The 23,133-nt window shown below is 42.3% G+C and overlaps 1 protein-coding gene and 1 long non-coding RNA gene across 16 annotated transcripts in view; one reads left to right on the forward strand and one right to left on the reverse strand.

Moving 5' to 3' along the window:
- The window catches only part of LOC105475050 (V-type proton ATPase subunit S1-like protein), a 107,090-nt gene that overhangs the window by 29,568 nt on the left and 54,389 nt on the right, over nucleotides 1-23,133 (reverse strand). For 10 of the 15 annotated variants that reach the window (XR_011624875.1, XR_003016493.2, XR_011624878.1 and 7 more), the window contains exons 9-11: nucleotides 10,236-10,326; nucleotides 7,598-7,735; nucleotides 942-7,020 (exon numbers count right to left, since the gene is read on the reverse strand). Coding sequence is in view for 2 of the 15 variants with exons in the window: in XM_024790754.2 (XP_024646522.2) it covers nucleotides 10,907-10,984 (78 nt within the window). In the remaining 13 variants the exon portion in view is untranslated. The other 5 variants (XR_011624873.1, XR_003016485.2, XM_024790754.2 and 2 more) reach the window with 5 other exon arrangements.
- LOC105475052 (uncharacterized) lies at nucleotides 6,956-9,270 on the forward strand. Its single transcript, XR_983106.3, has 3 exons — nucleotides 6,956-7,045; nucleotides 7,831-7,957; nucleotides 8,048-9,270. It is a non-coding gene; the product is annotated as an uncharacterized lncRNA (long non-coding RNA).

Genomic DNA, 23,133 nt, shown 5'->3' on the forward strand with positions numbered 1-23,133 from the left:
GTTGGAAAAATAAACATTTCCACCTCCTAGAGTGGTTGATAGCAAGAGGGTATCAGGCTTCAAAGGTTGATCTGTGATTCTCTAGAGACCTCTAGTGGTCAGAAGAGGAACTCACTTTTGTTATGAACAGAAAGAAGACGAGGGAATGCTGACTGGTGAAAAATGAAGGCCTACAATCTGGTGATAGCCATTAAAGAAATATTTGGAACTTTCAGTAATGGAAGGTTTGAGTCATTTACTTTTCCATCTACTTTTTCTCTCTCTCCTTTCTCTTCTGTATCCATGCTACAATCTCATTTGCCTTAATGCCTTGGAAGGCTCTTGTCCTTAGTGTCCTTATTATCCATTTTCATTGCTTTATCTGGGTCGTCCACACAAAGAAAACAGCTTGCCCTTCACAGGATCCATATTTCCCTCACGCAATCCATGGGCTCCTACATCTCCCTTCACCCTTGGCATCTCTTGATCCTGTTACTCATACCTACATGTGCTCCCAGATAAGTACAGGAATAGGTCATTGCTCTCCTTATCTTCACCCTTACTCTGCTAGGACCGTGTTTCTTTTTCTGCCATTGAGATGGACTGTCCCAAGGGATTACATTTTAAGAGGTGGATTACAGTTACTGCTGGTTTTGTGGTTCACTGTGAAGCTCAGGAAACAGAAACAGCCAAGTTTCCAAGATATATATTTCACAGGAGAAGAGTCAAAAAAAAAGATTTAAAATGCCAAACTTTACAGGAAATTCAAAGACAACCCTTCCCAACAAATAAAAGTCATCCCCACAGATTTGTGGTAGAGGCAATATAAGTGACTATGTTAACCTGAAGCCTTTATAGGTAGACTTTTCAGCTGCTCCCTTTTGTTTACCTATCCCAATTTTTCTTATACAACTACTAAAATTATATAGATAAATACATCATATATTAAGATATATACTCACCAATGTGTACAAGAAGGGCATTCCTCTAAAATTAGATTGCAGCTCTTCCTGGCTTTGAAGTAATCACACCCCAGCAATAGAAAGAGGTGGAGCATATCAACAGGAATGGGGTGTGGACTGCAAGTTCATCATCTATCAATCTTATCTGAGATCCGGCTTTGCCTTAAGGTTCAATTCCAAGACCATGAGTAGATGTTTCTGGGTTTTTTTAATCCCCACTGTGGATGGAGCCTTTCTTCCTTTTTCCGAGAGGTCTGAATTTGAGATTCCATGTGGGTCAGGTCAATGATAGGAGCAACAGACCCCAAAGGACCCCCTCAATCTGGATCCACATTTAGACAGTGTCTTCTCAGTTACAGGAGCATAGGATTTCCTATAACCCTATCAATTAATTATTGGTCCAACAAATAAACAGAAACTTAGTTATAAATGGCTAATGAATTGGCAGTTGTGTCCTAGTAGTTTATGGCCTCAGAGAGTTCTTTAAGCAAAGAGTTAAGGGGAGGAGAAAAAAGGAGCAGGAAACCAACCCTTCCTTTGGTTGGCTCCCTTAGCTCACCTCAACTTGGAAAGAGCAGAGCCGACTGAACAACGCTTGACAATATTTCTGTGGCATTATCAAAATCCAGGGCCATGATCTTGATATAAAAGCAAGCTAGTTTCTCTGACACAACTATTTGGTTATAACAGGGTGAGGCTCACTATAAAAACCACCCATTTGTTAATCACTAAAACATTGATTGAATGCCTAATATATGAAGGCTATCACAGTGAGTTTGCAAAAATTTTGGTTTTATACATTTTCCAAAACCATAAGAATGTATTTATGTGTAGAAAATAAAAATTTAATGGTATTTGAAGAGCTGATACCATAATCTCTCTTAGGAAAGAAATCTTTCTTTTGGCTACAGTGCTGTGGGAGAAAGTGAGTCCCTGAAGGTCTGAGGGTCATAAGAACAAAACAGTAAGGAGAGGGCTGTGCTGTTCTGCCAGTGCTCCACAGGAAGACATGAGAGGGCTTTGGTGTTGCTCCAGAGTGAAGGAGGAGAAAGAGAGAGAGAAGAGCCAAACAAGTCAGGCGGTGTGAGGATAGGAAGTGTGTACGGCCAGGAAGTCAGGGAAGAATCCACAGTGGTGAGCTGACTGACTTTTGAGAAACAAAGATGATAAAAAATAAGGATTGCTTCAAAAACAGGAACCAAAGAGTCAGTAAGGCTCAGATCTCTGCAGCGAAGCCTCCCCTAACTCTCCACCATCCACCCAGTGCCCCTCTCAGTCTGGAGAGTGGCGCCACCTACAGGGTTGTTCCCAGAGACCATTGCTTCTGACTCATTGCTCCAACCCTTTCAGGCCCTGCCAACCCAGCCCATGCCAATTGCTCAAGTCTCTAGAAATGCATAAAAGAAATACGTAATTTGGTAAATTAGTAAATTCTTCTAATTCAGCAAATTGGTCACTCGACAATTGTCAAATTGGTTTTTGGGAAATTGGACAGCTTGTCTCAAAGCTGACAGAGTGTAATCATCTCCAGGCTCTGGCAAGTCAACCCGCCATTCCACTCAGGTCAGTGCTTTATGCTCACTCCCTCCATGAGCATAGGAGCCATAGGAGAACTTGGCTCCTTCTTTCCCTCAGTAAATGTCAAAGCGCCTGAAATGCAAGAGCCAGCCCTCATTCTCTGACAGAGGGTCAACAGTTTAGACTCAGGCCTGGAGAGATCATCTCTGACAGAAAGCTCATATCTACAGGTTTTCTTTAAACAAAAAGTTAAAAGAAAATGACTAACCAGGGCTACACATAAGAAGAAGTATTCAGTAATGAGAGAGGCTACTATCAACCCAAGAAGATTATGTCAGAAGTAGGGTAGAGTCCAGTGGTTGGAATTCATAACACTTTGAGATAGAAGTGTGTCCCGGGGTACAACTGCAAAGTGGAGTACACGTGGGTCAGTGGAGGGCCTGGCCTCCAGCTCCACCTCTGGTGCTGTGTCCACCAGCTGGGGAGAGAAGAATCAAACCCATGTACAGCTCCTTTTCTCCCCTGGAATCCTCTCATTGCATCATTCAGCATTTCAGCCTTAGATGCTAGGAAGAGGGCAGTGCTTAGACCCTCTGCCCTTCAGAGAGACCATCTCGTACTCTGTTGCTGAATGGGAGACCACACGGCTCCTCTGGGCGACTCTTCCAGAACAGTCTGGGACTGAGCTCCAGCACAGATCCTGGGTGTGGCTGGTTCACAGGCTTGGACTGCCCAGAGTAGAGCTGGCCAGGAAAAACAGGGCAGAAGGAATGCTGGTGGCGAGGAGGAAGCAGAGAACAGCATCTTCTCTTCTTACCTCATTCAGGGCCCTTATGACTATCTCTCTCCTTCACCAAGAATATAGAGAAAGGTAACAGACACTGAAGAGAGGTTTTACTGCAACAAGCAGGAGAACTTCAGCTGGGACCATTACAATCACACAAAAATCCACAGAGCACATGACACCCCCTTTGGCAGCCCCCACACTGGACCCACCAACATTCTGCATCCTGAGAGCCAGAGACACGTCTGCAGAAATGTGCACCAACAGCAGCATTCAAGTCCAATGCTGGGAAAGAGGACTTAGGTAAGTGTGTATCTCAGACTGTTTCCATCCAGGTGGGAGGCAGACGGATGACCAATGTACCCAATATCACACCTGGGATCCCCCTGCTTGGGGCCATCTGAGCAGCGGAAACAGTTACCTTAAGGCTGGCCTCTGCAGACAGACTGAGAGCTTACAGAAGGATGGCCAGCAACTCTATTCTCAAGCTTAACAAGCAGCTGGGTGTGGTGGCTCATGCCTGTAATCCCAGCACTTTGGGAGGCCAAGTCAGAGGAATCACTAGAGCCCAGGAATTCAAGACCAGCCTGGGAAATATGGAAAAACCCAGTCTCTATAAAAATTTTAAAAATTACCCAGGGCTTGGTGGTGTACCCCTGTAGTCCCAGCTACTGGGGAGGCTGAGGTGGGAGGATCACCTGAGCCCAGGGGTTTGAGGCTGTGGTGAGCCATGATTGCACAACTGCACTCCAGCCTGGGTGACAGAATGAAACCGTGTCACAGAAGAAAAAAAAAAAAAAAGAAAGGCAATATTATCATGAAGAAACAAAGGCCGTCTTTGACCCTCTAAGGACATTTGGTGGGGAGGTAGATTTGTACAACTCAACATATACAAAACTTAAAGCAAAGGCCAGAAGACTAGTGCATGGCTAGTTCTCTCCAGCAACTCTTGGAGAGACACAGCCTATTATGAACAATTCTCCTTCTTGGCTCGGGAGCGGGCCGCAGCACACAGGCAGCAGGATCGGATGCTCAGCATGGAGCTGCCATAGACCCACCGCCTCCTCTGCAGCTGCATGTGTGCTTTTCAGAAACCACCAAATTCAAAACCCCAGACTGCCAAGGTCAAATCTTCCGGGAAAGGCCCATTCAGCCTGTGGTTATTCATGTTTGAGGAGTTGCTCTGAATTTGAGAGGAGGTCTGACATTGCTGACACTGGGCGGGTTGGGGTCAGCCTGACAGGGACAGCAGAAAGAGACCCGTGGTCCTGTGGGATGCTAGCCCGAGCCTGCCAGAAACAGCCTGCTCGACTGTTTCCCAGACCTCAGCTCCTTCCACTGCCTGGGCTCAGATGAGAACAAGACAAGGGAACAGAAATGGTTCAGATTTCATCCTCCAGCCCCTGAGCTACAAAAGCTCTCAGTCACGCAGCTTCCTCCTGGAGTTCACAGCACGGCAGGCCCCAGATGGCATGAATCACCACTCTGTCGCCCTGGCTAGGCCCTGGTGTGGAGCGCCGTGAGAGTTCACACTGTCACCCTTGTTGTGAAGACAGCCCAGCACAGAGTGCTTCTGTCCCAATGGCACATTTAATTTCAAATTAAAGTTATAAAAGCTGAAAGTGACCTCTTCTCCTGGAAACAAAACTGTGAGCTTGAGAGGGAATTTGGCTCCCACAGGGGCCTTGTCTCTCTGCACTGGAAGAGACTTTTAAATGTCTTCCAACAAAAATCAGGACTTGTCTAGAGGGTTCCCTCGGTCGCCACGCCAGCCCTCAGCGTCTTTGCTGTTCATCAGCGGGTCCCCTGAGGCTCGTTCCACAACCACCCTTGGGAGTCGCACTCTAAAGTGTGTCACACTGTAAAGTGTGACTGGGGCACACTGAGTTCCAGGACCCGGTCACTCCTCACAGAGCCTGAAAGACCAAAACCATAGGAGGACACACAGACAGCTTGAAGGGGACCAGCTGTTCCTCCCAGGGCTGGGCGGGCAGCAGAAAGCGTGGAGGAGAAGGAGCATAGTGCCGAAGAGAGTTCAGCTGTAACCACCCTCTCCTCTCGGCCAGACAGGGGCCAGCAGATCCAGGGCGGAGGGGCCAGGCTCCTTCCACAGGAAAGTAAATTCCTATGAGGTCAACAACCAGAGAATCAACCCATGTTTGCTGATCAGCTCTGATGCCCTTCACTGACTTAAGCACCGTGAAGAAAATGGAAGCATGGTCTTCAAAGAAGCAGCATCTACCAGCAACACAGCACAGGGAGGCGGGAGGAGGGAGTGGGGAGGAATTGGACTCCACATCCAGTTGGCCTGGGTTTAAATCCGATTCCACCACTGATTAGCTGGAAATTAGGACAGATTGTTTCTATCATTATTCTCTCATTTGCAAAATAAAGATCACAATAGGGCCAACCTTGTAAGAATTCTGGGAATTAAATGAGTCTATGCACACAAGGTGCTAATGTATATAAATGTCAGCTATCCATTCGAAAACAACAACAAAATATTCACTATAAAGCCAAAATCAATAATATAACAGATGTGAATCTTAGCCCACATTAGCTCACAAATCTAGGTGGGTAGGAAGAACCACTTTTTCTTTTTTTTTTTTTTTTTTTTTTTTTGAGACAAAATTTCACTTTTTCACCCAGGCTGGAGTGCAGTGGCATGATCTTGGCTCACTGCACCCTCCAGACCCACAGGTTCAAGAAATTCTCCTGCCTCAGCCTCTCGAGTAGCTGGGACTACAGGTGCCTCACACCACACCCAGTTGATTTTTGTACTTTTAGTAGCGATGGGGTTTCGCATGTTGGCCAGGCTGTTCTCGAACCCCTGACCTCAGGTGATCCACCCGCCTCAGCCTCCCAAAGTGCTGGGATTACAGGCATGAGCCATGGCGCCCGGCCTTTCTATTTTCTTTAAATCAATTTGAGTCCAATTCCAGCACACAGAAAATGCTATCACAGTCCTGCTGGGGTTCCCTGCCTCCCGGGGCTGAGCCGTATAGGGCGCTGGGACATCAGGAAGGCGTTCTTCATCCATCTGATTTCTGCTGCAGTACCTAATGTCCCGGCCCACAGGATCCCGTCACGGCCAGCACCTCTGCCATCTCCTGGCCTCTCTTGGGGATCAGGAGCCTCTGGCCAGGCTGGAAACCTTGTGAAAGGGTCCAGCCCCCTCCAACACTCCCTGTCCCATCTCTGAGGTCTTTCTGCTGGCCCAGAGCCCTGCCCAGATTTACCAAGCTTTATTACCCTTGTCCCCTTTGAGGAGTCTCTCTTTTCTCTTCTTGTTTGTCCACAAAAGTACCATCCACAGCCCCACCCCTTCCTCTCCATCCCATTCAGGACGATTAACACAGTCACTGGACAAAAGGCAGGAAGATTCCACTTGAGCAGTTTCTATTATCGTCCCCGAGGTAAAGATTCCAAAGTCTTGCCAGCCGCCTGCTTAAATGGGGAAATGGAACATGCAACAAGCACAACACAAATCAATATCCCAAGATAACATTCCGCTGCTGTAGCACGCCAGGAAATAAATGTCAAATTGTGCCTGGCTGAGGCCAGGTCACCAGCAACCAGAACTTTTAAAACATAATTGTGTTCCTTATCATCTTGCCTATGCAAGCTTGGGGCAGGGTGGTGCAAATATATGGTCCCCTCAGCAGTGTGGAGGGTTGTGAGGTTTCCTGGAGGGAAACTGACTCCTCAGCAGGGCTCTGACACAGGAAGAAGAGTTAGCCTGGAGAAGGAAAGGAAGCTGGACATTTCATCCAGGAGCTGCAGCAAGGACAAAAGAAAGAAGGTAAGAGTCATGGAGGAATAGAAAGAGATGCAAAGAGTATTTCTGGAACCCAAAGTATCAGGTAAAGGAGTGTCCTGGTGGAGTAGCCAGGGACAGCCACTAGAAAGCAGGGTGACCTGAGCTAAGCAGCTTGACCATTAACACTTGGGTCTGGCTTTGAGACCGGGGAAGGAGGACCTCGGGTGGTGTGGCAGGAGTTTGCAAAGCCTCAGAGTGAAGAAACATATTTAAAGATAAGTAATTTTTAAAATTCTGTTTATAATAAGGTAAATGTAGGTTTATTAGTGAGCAGAATGTAAAATTTTAGTAAACTGTAAATATAAAAGAGGAAAATGTTTTCACTTATAAACAAGATGTCCCATGTCCCCTGGGGATTACATTTATCCTCCTCAGTCTCTAAGTGTATTTCTGTAGCAAATTTTGAGAAGCTCTTTACATCAATAGCTTTTTAAAATAAAATCAGGATTCCTAGTTTGAAAAGAAAATACATTTTTCGTAGCTACCCAGTAACACACACATACCTGAAACAAAAATTTTGCAAACATTACTTACTCTCATCTTATAAGAATCATCTGAGCTGGGCACGGTGGCTCATGCCTGTAATCCCAACCCTTTGGGAGGCTGATGTGGGACGATCACCTGAAGCCAGGAGTTGGAGACCAGCATGGGCAACTTTGGGAGACCCCAACTCTACAAAAAAATTAAAAAGTAAAAGAATTATCTGTTTTTTAGCCTATTCAATCCTAATTTATCCCACTTGATTTTTTCTTTAAAACTCTGGTCAGAGAGGACTAGCCTGACTTCATAACCCAGTGATGGGTCCCTACCCACAGAAGAAAAAGTGATGCCATCGTGGATTTGAAGCCATTGAAGGAATATCAATAAGGAAGGGCCAGTTGGATTGTTACTTTAGTAAGTTATTCTCTGGGTTGTGTGGAGTTTGACTTTGAGGCAGATAAATGGAAGGGAACTGATCACGCAGGGGGTTCTTTTGATTCTCAGGGTGATCTGCAACGAGGGCTCACACGACAGCAGAAATAACAGAGACAAAGAGAAGGTGATGGCCGCAAGGATCGAGGAGCTAGAATCAGGAGGACGTGATACTGGATTGGCTGTGGATCTGAAAGAGCGGGGAAAGTCCAGAATGGCTCTCGTTTCTGCCTCAGCACTGATGCACTGTCAACTGAAAAGAAAATGAGACGCACAGGTCTAAATGGGCCAGATGGGACTCCCTGGGTCACTTTGCATTTGAGGTGCCTGAGGGATGGCCATGTGGAGACAGCTGCCATTTGTACATGCAAGTCCGAATCTCTAGGGGAAAAATCAGAACCATATTAATACTTTGGAACCATCAGTATTTGAGTAGCAATTAAAATTAAGAAAGTGAGTGTGATTCGCCACGGAGACTTACGTAGTGCCCAGCACATAGAAGATTGTTTCACCTATCTTTGTGTATGTTATCATATGTATATACTATTTTACATACAGAATTAATTAATGTAATATTTTACCCATCCCCCTACCACCCTGCACCACACACACACATGCACACACACATACCCTGGAAACAAAGTTCACAAGATAACCCCAAACCTTACAATGGAACTCAGTGGGAAGACACAAGATTGTCATCTGGCCCGTTACACCAATGTGCGCCTCCTCTTTGGTATGTTTGTAGCTCCACGAGGCTGGCTGGATACACCTGCCAGTTTATTGCTATGCCCACACGTTCAATTCTGTGCTCAGCATAGTGCCTGGAACAAGTAGGCACTTAGGGAGAATTACAGAATGAATGAAGCAGTAGTCCCGCCTCCACATTTAACCATCACATCCATACATCAGTGTACTTTGGGGTCAGAATTTATGTGTGGCTGATAAAAGGGAGACCTTTTTATATTAGAAAAAATGCTCAAATTATGAATAAATAATGGAGATTGCTTGGAAATGTGTCTAATTTTGGCAAGATATGACAGCAATTAGTTCTGTATCTAAAATCTCAATATGAAATGACAATAAAACAATCTTCTGAGAATACAATTACTATATTGCTAACAAATATAAGCGTTGTGCTTGACTGAGTTAGATGAATAATTCCCCTGTTGTGACTAAAATGAATTTTCTTATACAAACACATCACTTCGCAAAGGTGTCATGTTACATAATTTTTGAAACTATCAAAATAACTGATTCAAAAATATTTTAAGACTTAAAAATACCGATGTTAACTATGTAGTAAATAATAAGTTGATTATATCAATAAATCATTTTATTTTAAAAAATATTATTTCAATTTTTTATTTAAAATAAACATAAACAGCAGATGCTTGAGATAATTTTGTATATTGCTTGTTGCTAGGATAAAAAACCATGCAAAACCATCTTTCCAATTTCTTACAAATGGTTTTTAGTTTGATATTTCAGTCCTTCATGTACACATAGAAAGACCCTAATCATATCTTTATTGATAGAAACATAGTGACTATCAGTTCTCAATACTGTATTATGGTATCTTTAAGAATATTTTTGTGTGGGCCGGGCATGGTGGCTCACACCTGTAATCCCAGCACTTTGGGAGGCCAAGGTGGGTAGATTACGAGGTCAGGAGATTGAGACAATTCTGGCTAACACAGTGAAACTCTGTCTCTACTAAAAATACAAAAAAAAAAAAAATTAGTCAGGTGGGGTGGTGGGCGCCTGTAGTCCCAGATACTCGGGAGGCTGAGGCAGGAGAATAGCATGAACCCAGGAGGTGGAGCTTGCAGTGAGCCGAGATCGCGCCACTGCACTCCAGCCTAGGCAAGAGAGCAAGACTCCATCACCAAAAAAAAAAAAAAGAATATTTTTGTGTAAACAGGGCCATATATGTCTGTGTGAACCTTAACCTGAACTCCCAAAGGGCAATCAGCATTTGAAACGTCTTAACCAAGAATTATCCCAGAGAAGCCTGCTGTAAGCAGCTTTAAAGATTGCTTTCCAAAACTGCACCAGAACATTGCTTAGCATAAAGGATGTTACATAAATTTTCATTGGTAAAATAAGAAGTGCTCCAGATATGTGATCAAATGAAAATTGTACGCAGGCACCTCAACCTTTGCACAAACAAAGTATAAAAATCTCCACCACTTTCAGCTTCAGTGTGAGACTCCAGGTCTCATCTCACCTTCTACCATTTCGTGATGGACTTTGTTACCTGTTCAAACTCGAAGCTTTTCCTCCCATTGCAAGAATATTGTTCTGTTTGCCTTGAAATGAACTTTCATGCAGGGTACTAGTCCAAGTGCCTGAAAGGATAAAGACTTCATCAAGTTTACTGGAGCAGACTGCATGATTGCTTACTAATAAACATCCAATTATATACTAGAATTCTGCCTGAGACTTACTTTCACTGATACGTAACACCTGGTGACTAAGGTGTGAAGAAAGAGAGGTCCAGTTACCACTTCCTTCTAACTGTTGGAGGCTACCAGTAATTACCACATAAAACAAACCAATTTGGCTCACATGAGTTCTCAAAACTGTAGCTGAGAGACCAGCAAGGAGACCCAGAAATAATCTGACTGTGTCCCTCTTCCAAATAACTGGAAACCCGATCCTTTCTAAAGTTGGAAGAACCTCAGAAAAAGTATATAGAAGATGAAACGCAGAGAACAACTGAACTAGTCTAGCCTTCACATTACAGAGGAAAGAACTTCAACAGAAAGAAGAAACTAGAATCTTGCAGGAAGCAAGTGATGGCGCCATGCACTGTCTCAACACAAGCCCAAGCCAAACAGCAGAGAAGGGTCAGCCCCCTTCTGTCTTGAGTGGTGGATCACCTTTGACTTCTCTGTGGTGATTGGAGAGTAGTAGAAAAACATCCACTCAAAAGCATTGTCCCGTGGGCTGCCATTTAGTTGTGTATGTTCTGATGTGCATTCTGGGTTTGAATGGATGAAACCACTAGAAGAAATACAGAAAGATCAGGATGTTTGTTGAGAGTAGGTCTGCAGCTGAAATTTCACCATCAAGGGCTCAGCCTTTTGGAGTTAGCATGACTCTCTTGTGTATAAAGATACCACATTTATTCAGCAAATATTACTTGAGCACCAACTGTAGGCCAGGCACTATACCAGAAATGACATAGAAATGAAAAAGACATAATCCAGTGGTCACCAGTCCTGGAGAAGCAGCATGTTCTCAGGAACGACTTCACAGGATTTCATTTATCTCCTCTTTTCCTCAGTGACAGGAAGGACCTGGGACAGTTTCTGAGAAAAGATTACTAAGGGTAGGAGTACAAAAAATGTGCCAAAAAATAAGAAGAAGAAGGGGAGATACTGAAAGAGGTTCCCGCCAGAGGCAGCCTTCACTGCCTCACCACAGTGCCCTAGGCCCATCCCCAACCCTAATCGAGGCAACTGCAGTTATTAGTGAGGTGAGGGATGAAAGGCTGTTGGTAAGACGCAGCTCCAACAGGGAATGAGTAGCTCTTGTCTTGGAAAGAAGAGAAATGCCATACTTCTTCTCTGAGCATTGATGCTCTTTACTATTTTGTCCTAAGTCCTTTCAGGGAAAAGAGGCTTCTTCCGTTCCATATCCATAGACCACATGAGCTCAGAAACGCCTGGTGTTCATGCCCCACAACGTCTCCAGTGAAGCAGAGGTAGATGAAAGTCAAATGCATCCTGTCTCTCCTGCCAAGTTCGAAAACAGACCCAGATCGGGGCCAGATGCGTAAATCAGGCCGTATCGTATTCTCCCCCTCCAGAGCTCTGCTCCTCTGAGTCACTCAGAAATGGGGGCAGGTAAATGTTGAATGGCTGAGGAATTTTTCCCCGAGATAGAGGAAAGGGTTTTCAACTCAAGGAGAAAGCCTGAATTTTCTGGTGCTCAGGATTAGGCTTGCCTTTGGCAAAGGACTTAGAACTGCTTGGAAAAAGCCAAAAGACTTGTTAGACATCAAAAAACTCGGAACAATGCTTTAATGATTTAAGTGTAAGTGAATCTTTGACACATATGGATTAAATTTCCCTTACTGGGCACATGCTACAACACTGAAGAAAAATATTCCTGACAAGTCACATGCTCAGTTCACCAAATGAGTGCAAACAATGCAACAGATCACTCATGAGGTCCAATTGTATGCCGTCTCCCAGGCCCTTGTCCAGGCTCCTTTGTAGGGGACCTCAGAGTGGGCAGGAAGAACACAAAAGCACTGACCCCTCAGACTCCTTCCCCTGGTCCTCTCTGTCCTCCTACCTCCTCCCAGGATAGGGATCTAAGCCTCTGGCTACAATACCAAATGCATTGGACTGAATAAAGCGAGACCTCAAAATATATCAAATTTGAGATCTAAAATGGCTCAAGCAAATATAATAAACAACCAGATCACCTTTAAGTACTCCTAGTCTAGAAGCAACTCACAGGTGTACTTTCATTTGAAAGACTAAGTTCTCGGTTTATACACCTTTCTCTTTTTAAAAATGTTGTTTTCATTTTTTAGAAATGGAGTCTTGCTTTGTCACCCAGGCTGGAGTGCAGTGGCATGATCATAGCTCACTGCAGCCTGGAATTCCTGGCCTCAAGGAATCCTCCCGCCTCAGCCTTCTGAGTAGCAGGAACTACAGGCACGCACCACCGCACCTGGCTAATTTTTAAATATTTATAAGCCATTGTAAACATGTTGATGGTCAGTGAAGATAAGAAGTCATCAAAACTGGCCTCTGCATGTTTCCTTCATGACAGATACTGCTTGCTGTGACTGGCATAAGTGCTCCACTCCCCAGAGCACACAAGGAGCAGTGGTGACCCCAGACAGTCAGGCATGCCACAGGAAGCTGGACAGATTTCCCTGGAAAAACAACTGTGCCTTGTCTTTGCCACAGTTGGATTTGCTGCTACTCAAGAAAGCCCCGATGACAACACCTTGGAAATCTGCAGGACACCACCCAGCTCTGCATCTGCTGGGAAATGTTTGGCAACATAATCTCCTAACCTGGAATTATCTTCAAGGATTTCACATCCAGAGGCTTCAAAACTTTCCTCAGCCCCTGGGAAAGTGCTGAGAACAGCAAAGGAAGGAATGGAGCCTGCAAGGTCATACGGAGGCATGTGAACCAGACAGGCTTGCAAGGCTTGGCTCTACAAAGGTTTGCCTGGGCTTATAAGAAACCATATGGCAGACACAGACATATATAGATTTTCTTGGAGATAGAAGGACTCACAAAAATCATCTTTTTCATGACACAATCAAGAATGGGAAAAGCTCATGAGAACTGAGCAAACTTGCAGAATATACATGAGGATTTTTTTTTTTTTCAGACGGGGTCTCACTCTGTCACTCAGGCTAGAATGCAGTGGCACAATCATGGCTTATTGCAGCCTCAACCTCCCAGGCTCAAGCATCCTCTCACCTCAGCCTCCCAAGTAGCTGGAACTCCAGGCATGCATCATCAGATCTGACCAATTTTTAAAAAAATTTTTTTGTAGAAATAGGGTCTCACTATGATGTCCAGGCTGGTCTCAAAGTCCCATGCTCAAGGAATCCTCCCACCTCAACCTCCCAAAGTGCTGGCATTACAGGCATAAGGCACCATACCTGGCTGATTATCTTAAAGACAATTATTTTTAGCATATTGGCAAGATTATATAAGCCTTTGTCCACTTTGAAAAATGAAATAATAAGCATCTAATAGGGTAAAAAATATGTTAAAAATAAAATAGGAGGCTATGAACCATATAGACTTGTTAATCCTCCTTTTGATCCACTGGGTCCTAGCATGATCTCATTGGTGAGAGAAACTCAACATTTGGAAAACTGATTTGTCTCGTCCCTGCCTAGGACAGAAGCCAAGACTATCTTATTGAAAAAAGGCCAGGCACGGTGGCTCACACCCGTAATCCCAGCACTTTGGGAAGCCAACGCGGGTGCATCATTTAAGCCTAGGAGTTCAAGACCAGCCTAGCCAATGTGGCGAAATCCTGTCTCTACTAAAAATACAAAAATTAGCCAGGTGTGGTGACGCATGCCTGTAGTCCCAGTTACTCAGGAGGTTGAGGTGGGAGGATAGTTTGATCCCAGGAGGTGGAAGTTGCAGTGAGCCAAGATCACATCACTGCACTCCAGCCTGAGTGACAGAGTGAGACTCTGTCTCAAAAAAAGAAAAAGAAAAAAGAAAAGAAAAGAAAAAGAAAGAAAGAAAGAATACCAATACATCCTAAGAGCTACCATCAACATTTAAAATCCATAACTTTGTGACATCATAATTTGTGCACACAAGAGGTCTACCAAAAACATGAGTCCAAAAGACTCAGAGCAAAATTATTGTGTAGAAAAATAAGTTTTATGTTTGCATAAATCAACAGTAATCCACAGTAGACAACACAGTCATGTGTTGTTCTTTACTTAGAAAGTAAAGAAACTAAATTTCCTTTTAGTAAGTATCAATAAGGCTGACACATTCCGGACCCTGAGGAGTGACTGAATCCATTAATCTAAATGTAAATCTGGGCTAGGGTGTGAAATTCAGTGCCATGAGGTTTATAGACTATTGGGGAGGAAAAACAGCTTTGAAATTGTCCTATTATTCTCTGGACTTACTGTCCATGACACTTCTCCAACCACACAAAAAGCTTTGAAAATGCAGTAAGAAAGAAAAGTCAGTCATTATTACAAATTAAATGGGTTTATTGTCTCATCTTTGGGTCTAGACTGATTTTTATTTTTACGTCTTCTAGAAAAAGTCATTGTAATTATTACTAATTCCTAGCAGCCTGCCCTATGAATTTCTTATAGTTTGTGTGCACAAAGGAAAGGGAAAAGGAAAGGAGGCGAGGGAGGGAAAGAGGAAGAAATAAAGGACTGGCAACGCATGATGCATTTCACGAGTTATAAGTGGCTGGACTGCATATAGTGCTTTACCACTGGACTGTGTGTTTGAAAATCAGAAGTAAGATGAAAAATATAGGGGAAAGCTGAGTGAAGACTTATAAAAGACAAATAAGAATGATTTGTTTCAGGGTATAATTATTCTCATGAAATGAACTGAAATGGAATTTTAGATGGAAGGAGTAGGTAGATCCCAGATAGTTAACATTAATTTTTTTTTTAAGTTTCCACACTGTATTTCAAACCAGTTTTAAACTGCCCACACTATTCCCAAACTATTTGATTTCATGTTTCATCATTCGCTGAGTTTAATCATTTCCATAAAGGAAGCAACAAATGATGGCCAAATGAAAACAGAAACTTCAAGAGCTGGGGCATCGTTAGTGAGGGCCCCAGCTTCTTCCCAGGAAACCTGCTCAGCTATGGGTTCCAGACAGAATAAGAATCTCTCCTGAACTTACACAACCTTAAGTCAAGAATGAAAAGTGGCTAATAGGAGAGAGACAGATGAAAAAGGATGAGCTCTCTCACTAACCACTCAGCCAAGGTTTTTACAGGAAGCAGCATGTATTTCACACTTTTCTGTAGCATGGATTTTACCAAATTTCAGTAAAGACACATGGCAATATTTCTTTCTGGGCATTAACTTAAATCTATTTTTCAATTATTATTTTTAGACATCAAGTCCTGTGGTTGGCATTGCAGAAGTGTTTCTGGAACGTGGCCATGTTGCCAATGATTTTTAATGGATGCCAAAGAAGAAAAAGCATTCTAACTTGGAAGAAATACTTTAGGCCAGAGAAGAAAGCGCAAGGCAGCCTAAATGTAAACCATTTATGTTAAACAAATGCAGTCATGCTGAAACAATAGAGTTAGTGCCTTAGTCAAAGAATCTTGTGACATGTTTATGGTTATGGAGACTCGTATAAGAAATATAAAAATGATCTTTTTTGGTACTGGGGAAAATTAGGATATTTGCCTCAAATATTATGCTGTGGGTTGTGACCCATCCCTTAAAAAGTTAGAAAGCTTTTTTTCCTTGCCAATCTAAAACAGATACATGAACAAGAATAGTTAGGGTGAGCAGGCCTTGGACATTTAGGCATGTGGGCATGGTATGAGTCATGGGAACATAACAAAAGGAAGTCCAAAGACCTGGGGTCTTATCCCAGATCTGTCATTTGCTAAATATGAACCATGAGTCGGTACTCATCTAGGCTTCTATTTCCCATTAATAAGAATAGGATGATTTTAATGCATGCCCTCTCAGGGTCCTTAAGAAAGGGGTTCAGGGCCGGGCGCGGGCTCACACCTATAATCCCAGCACTTTGGAGGGCCGAGACAGAAGGATCACCAGAGGTCAGGAGTTTAAGACAAGCCTGCCCAACATAGGGAAACCTCATCTCTACTAAAAATACAAAAATTAGCTGGACATGGTGGCTCATGCCTGTAATCCCAGCTACTCGGGAGGCTGAGGCAGGAGAATCACTTGAATACGGGAGATGGAGGTTCCAGTGAGCCAAGATCCTGCCACTGCACTCCAGCCTGGGCGACAGAGCAAGACGCTGTCTCAAAAAAAGAAAAAATAAAGAAAAGGAGATCCAGTACCACATCAACGGCAAACCAGTAGTATATTTTGGGACTAATAATAAGCCCTCATAAATTGAACCTCTTAAGAAGTAAACATGTCTTTCTGGCCTAAAGAAGCAAAACAGCTTCGGCTTTCCAGAAACTTTCAGTAGAACAACTCGGAGAGAGGTCAGAGAGAACTAACATTTAAGAACTGCAAAATATTAAGAATGAATATTTAATTTGAGTGTTGGTCAGAGTTAATGTCAATGTTTTTGGTGCCCAAGGCACTGACGGTCAGCTCAGCATCTAGTCAGCCCAAAGGCACTTTAAGTCTAATGCAGCCTCACTCGATACCACCTTATAGGTGATGTGGAGAGTCTAACAACGCTCAGTCTGGATTTTTCTCAGGCTCCATCCTCCTCGGTCTCACTTTGACAAAGCTCTTGAAAAAAGTTCAGCTTATCTGACTCCAACAGGGTGTTGAGTTTCTTGTGTCAGAGCTCTAGAAATAAGGAACTATTCTTAGCTGGGTTTACTTGGGAAATATTTAGCTGTGGTTGTTAGCTATTCTAGGAATGAGACTGGCTTTGGATGGAATCAGGTTGGCGCCTCCACTAGAAGAATGTCTGTTTGTTGAGGAAGAGAGCATGGGGATTGTAACTTCAGTTTGAATGTTTTAAACTATGTTGTGGGTAAATAGAAGTTCCTGCAACCCAGTTCCTCAGCATAATTCATCCATGGCTCTGTGCTTACTTACAAAAGGTGAGGCAAACTTGTAGTCAGCATGACCCCTAACTTCCATGTCGGTTGGTTACATTTACTGTCTTATCCACTAATGAAAGACAAGATTCTTAGGTGCAACAAAAGTCACTGAACTCCTGAAACACACCCTAAACATCTCTAGAAGCAGTTTGCCATAATTCCTGGCACTCAATATTGGCATCAGTGCATGGCCTACTCCAGTGTCTCAGAAGTCACAGATAAATAAATCCAATCAGAAAACCAGAGGGAGAGACTTTAAGAAGCAGGAGACAACCTTAGAGCTCAGTTGGCATCTGAAGGCAGGAAAATATGTAGGCAAACTGCCTAATTGACAAGTTGTAAACCAGGATTACAGATGCTGTAATACAACTGAATGGCTCATAGATTCGTGGAATGTCAGAATTCCAAAGGCAACTGGAGATGTGATGTTCAGTAAGAGTCAGTGATTATCCCACCAGACCCTGAGCAAGACCCGCATGAGAATTTCCTCACCAACGTGTCTCAGCACCTACCAGAGTATCTGGTACATAGTAGGTGTTCAATGTGTATTTGTTAAATACATGACAAACAAATGAGTAAATAAATTAATTAATTCAACAGCACTTGTTCCAGATGTCTGCTTTAAGGATGACAAACGCTCTATAGCATTAATAACAGACACTGCATGCTTGCTTTATCTCACAGCATTTGAAGTCTTAGATAACATAAAACTAATTTAAATGGTTTGCCTATTTTCTCACACTTCTAAAATCAAATTTTTAGTGTTCCTAAGCCCCGCAAAATGCTGAGATTGTGAAATCAGCTCCAGCAAGAAGTTATTAAAAAATAATATAATAACAGAGCCATGGGAATCTGTATGAATTTATAGGCACAAAGCCTGAAGTCAAGAGGATGTGTGATATGTTAACCAAATGTATGAATATTAATATAATACATATTATAATTAATTTAATATGTGCACTAATATTTAGATGCTATTATGCTACACAGGCATTTGATAATTCCTGACAACATAATTGACACCACCTTGACATTCATAAGAGAATGTTAAGCTTATAAAAAATTGTTAGTTGGTCAATGTTTATGTACTGTTCGTTTCTTTAAATCTGTCATAAAAGCAAGATGTCCTATAGGAAAAATAAGAATTATGAGGTGATTGAAAACAGAAATTGGGCGTTTTTAAACCTGCAAGTGAAATATATATCTCTATTTCAAAATCCAGGTTTTGACTTCATGTTCACTAACGAAAAAAGAGGGGAATTTTAGCAATTATCCAGATATTTCAAAAGGGGAAAGATATTTTTGCTATTCCACCAGAAATTTCATACAAAACTAAGGGCTGGCATGTTCCACATGACCTAGGCATAGCCCGTTTTCTTCTAAAAATTTTGTAGTTACATGTAATGAGTAATTTTTGTTCCATGGGAAAACTTAGTTTTATTGTGATTCACTGGTTAGCTATGGGTAACATTTATTATAAAATGGCTTATATTTTATTATATTAGTCATTGAAAATAAAAGAATATATAAAATAAATACGTTGATCTAGAGAGACAGAAGAAAAAGCATTGTTTATTCACCAAAATATTAAATAATAAACACATATCTTTCACTCTAAATACAAATGAATCTGACTAGATACAAAACACCTATTCTACTCATGGTAACTGTCACATGGACTTTGAGAAATTAAACATCCACATGATGGGAGATAAGGCTGGCTTCATCCTGTTCTAAATCAAGTACCAGCTCATGGAAAAGCAATGAATCACTAGTTTTCTTTGAGTGAGGAAGAAACAGATTGTGTGTGTTAATTCATCTACTTAAAATGGAAATATTTTGAAGATTTTAAAAAGGAACTCTGGATTCCAACAAATAAATGCAGATTTGGGAGAGTCATTTATTAAAAAAAAAAATAGGTGTGTCTGCATTTTCCCTACTGATGACTGCAATCGATTAGGTAACATAATGGGCAAAACTTGTTAGTAGGATAGAACTGGAAACAAATTATTTTTCTGACAAGTTTTCTATTGGAGATATTAAGGAACAACTGATGTCTCTTGGAAAAAACTGAAGACAACACCCAGCTGTGGGTTTTCTTTGGTCTGATTTTCCCTGTTTTCCATGGCAAACAGGATTTACTTGAGGATGCCTGTCTCTGATTTGCCTGGCTGTTTTCCATTGGAGTCAGAGCTCCCTGTCTGGTGATGAGTTTGCTTTCTCACAAGTGGGGATGATACCCTGAGACCTAGGAGACCCGCTGCTCAAGGGCAGTGAGCATCCTAAACAGATGAACCAGAGAAAGTGAAAATGTTCTCCATAACCAAAAGCAAATGCAGAAAGCCAGGAGGAAAGAGAAACTCTTGGTTCCAAGGACACAGACATTGGTTCTGAGAACATTTCCTGCCTTGTAAAGAGTATATCATGAAGAACACAATCTTTTTGTCTCAATGGGCATCTCATAAGGCCTACAAAGCAAGGCCCCAGAAAAACTGTATTAAGAAACAGTGCAGGAGCCTAATTCGTTTTCTATTTCGACAATCAAAAAAAAAAATGTGGCTGTTTGGTAAAACTCTCCTGACTACAAAGGAACCATCTGGGACTAATTATGATATCTAGCCTTATTTAAAACCGTCATTTCATTCTGTATTTTGAGTTCCTCTAATGTAGCTAATTAGGGTTTCTCCCAACCCTACTATAATCCCATATATAATATTATATTATGGGAGATATATATATATCTATATTTGGAGGCATACATTGGAGGAATACATATATATATATTCCAAAGCTTTTGAAGAATTGTGCCAGGATTACTACTATTAGTAGCAAAGAGTTAGAAAGTTTTGTGCATTTTTTTTTTAACTGAAAGTCATTTTCTAAGTTTTCTTCAACCGATAACAGTAATAGCTCCAGGACAAATTAGTGGCTTACATCATTGGAGCATTACATCTGGAGACCATGACTGCAGTGCACTCATGTCTCTGTCAGCACGTGAGTTGCTTGCAATAGGACACGTTACTGATCCAGAATAAGCGTGGCCCCGCCCCTTCGGGTCTATAGAAAACTCCCAAGGGAGCCGTGAGACCATAAAGAGCTTACCTCCCCCCAAAAAGGTTAGAGACTAAACTACATTGAAGAAGCCCTTTCTCTTGCAGGCTACTGGCTAGAAGTAGATGGCTCTGTGGTAGCATCTCTCCCACTCAGCTATACTTCAAATCATTTTTTGAAAGAATATCTTTAAAGAGGCCTCAGAGTTTTCTGAAGTGCTTCTACTGCTTTCTTTCAATTGCTAACTAGAAACTGAATTTAGAAAGGAGATAACAGGAGTTTTGGGGGATCTCTCTTAAACCACAAGGAAAGGCAAGACACCTACTGAAAGAGTAGGGAAATTTTATCCTGGTTTATTACAGAGTAGTTTCCTTTTCCCACAAATAACTCTCGTCAACATGCTGAGAACCACCTCAGGACCATGACATTTGGGCATAGGTCTTTTGATTCCACCCTTCTTTCCTGCTGGCCATTTCCCTACCCCAGCATGGGGCAGAGCCAGGCAGAAGAGAAAGAAGAACAACTTGACTGTGTGTGGATTTTCTGGCAAAAGTTTAGTGAAGGACAAGGTTCAACCTAATTTCTAAAATAAATTTTTCAAGTGTTATTGGTACAAACTCAGTCTGTTCCCCATTACCACAGAAAGCAAGAATTAACTATAATTTTGCTTCTATTTGATTCCCTGTAAGGACAAAACCACACTTTTAATGCCAACACATGCACAGTCTAACATTACAGTAAACGTTTTTCTGACGCATTTACAGATTGACACAAAGAGAGAGAGAGAGAAATAAACTAAAACATTTGGCTAGGGCTTAGTTACTTCATTGAGAATCAGTAATATTTCAGAAAGTGCTACAATGTAGAAATTACGAAATCCATTCTTTAAAGACCCTCAGGTTAGAGTCTGAATTACTAGAAAAAGAAAGAAATGCAAATTGTTTATTATTTTCACATGTACAGTAAATTCAAAAAATTGTACTTCTTTCGAGAACCATATGGGACGGGCTTTCTTTTCATCAGGAGTGGTTTTGCTTGTTATGCCAAGAGCTAAAAAGATGTTTTTAATAACCAAAGCCAGTTTGTTATACAATCTGTCTGGATTTAGCTTGTAAGAGAGATGAAGATCCCTTGGGCAGAAAATAGAGGGTGACGGGGGAGTTGCCTGAGATGATAGAAAAGTAGCGCAAAATAAACAAAGATGATGATAAAAGATGATTCCAAAGGTAATCACCTTAACTTGTGGTTAGTAGAACTCCTGCATAGTTCATTGAGGAACCATAGGAGGTGACTGGGGCTCCTTCTGTCAGTGTGATCATGCTCTTTATGGGGAGAGTGTAAAAATAAATTGTGTGCCAGCAAACATGTTTCTTAAATACCTAAGTTTGGTGCACGTGAGGAATTCACCCAACAACAGCCTCAGAGGATCTCAGAGAACATGACTCCTCTTTAAACACGGCTTTGGTCAAGGGGAAGGCCAGCACCCTGTCTCGGACTAGGAAAAAAGAGTTATGAGAAATGAGAATGATCTTGAGAGGGTCGCCCATGTGTGTTTCCCTAGACCAGAATTTCAAAAAAAGATACACCAAAAACAAGTACCGTAGCAGGATGAAGTTGTCATGGTCCATGATGAAACCAGAAAATTAAGGAAAGTATAGCGCATTTTTCATAAAATTAAACAAATTTGCATTAAGAGCTAGTCTTTTACTGTAAGGTATATCCTTCCTATATTTCTCAAGTTAGAATATGCTTTATTACATTAGAGTGAATCACGGGAAATTGCCAATATTCAACTGCTTTTGACCTACAAAAACAACAGTTTGCTAGCATTCAACCTAACATTAAATGATGATAATTGGATATGGGAGATTCTAATGACCTTATGTGGCAAAATACAGAGCTGGTAACCATATGTCAGTATCTAGATTGGTTTTGAAAGTTGTTTGGTCTATAAAATCCAGAAAAATAGTCATAAATATATATTGCCACTAAAGGGCATCTTAACCAGCAGACTTCTAGATTTTGATTGCAGTAAAATGAAACAACGCCCTCCCCTCCCCATGCCCCTGCCAAAAAAATAAAAGGAAGATAGACCCAGACACAAAACAGAATGTCATGGCCATTGTTGGAACCAGCTCTATAAGAAGGAGAGGGTATAATTCCTGCATCTTGGGACACCAGGAACACCAGGAAGACTTGAAACAGCCCTGAGCTAGGGTCTTTCCCATCCCCTGCCCCAGCCTGGTAGCTCAAGGGAAAAGGAATTTGCTGCTCACCCACATTCATTTCCTCCAATGGAAGGCAAAGAAGCTGATCGGCCACTAGACAGCAAAGGTAAAACTCTACTGGTGACTGGGTAGAAAAGAAGTTCCAGAAACTCAATATGGAAGGTTCTGCCAACAGTAGACAGGAAGAAAAGCAATCCAGCCCTCTGGTTCTTATAAAAGAGGATGATCCAATGCCAAGAGGAGGGCATTTTTATTGACCTTGCCAATCACTGCTCAGGCACACCTGACAGACCACAGTGGGCCAATGGGATTCCCTCTGAGTGGGAATTTGGATTTGTGGGAGGTGAGCGGGAAGGCCCTGCAGAGACTAAGGCTGCCATTGTAGAATGAGCACAATGAGCCTAGGTGCAGGCAGAGAGCTGCCGAGACCAGTTCGGTCGTGGAGTCCCTAACCCAGAGGTGCTAGAGGAATTAAAGACACACACACAGAAATATAGAGTGTGGAGTGGGAATGACTGGGACTGACAGCCTTCAGAGATGAAGCTACAAACAGAGTTTTACCCACATATTTATTGATGGCAAGTCAGTGATGAGCATTGTTTCCTTAG

Source organism: Macaca nemestrina, chromosome 6 (assembly GCF_043159975.1).
Source record: "Macaca nemestrina isolate mMacNem1 chromosome 6, mMacNem.hap1, whole genome shotgun sequence".
NCBI lineage: Eukaryota > Metazoa > Chordata > Mammalia > Primates > Cercopithecidae > Macaca > Macaca nemestrina.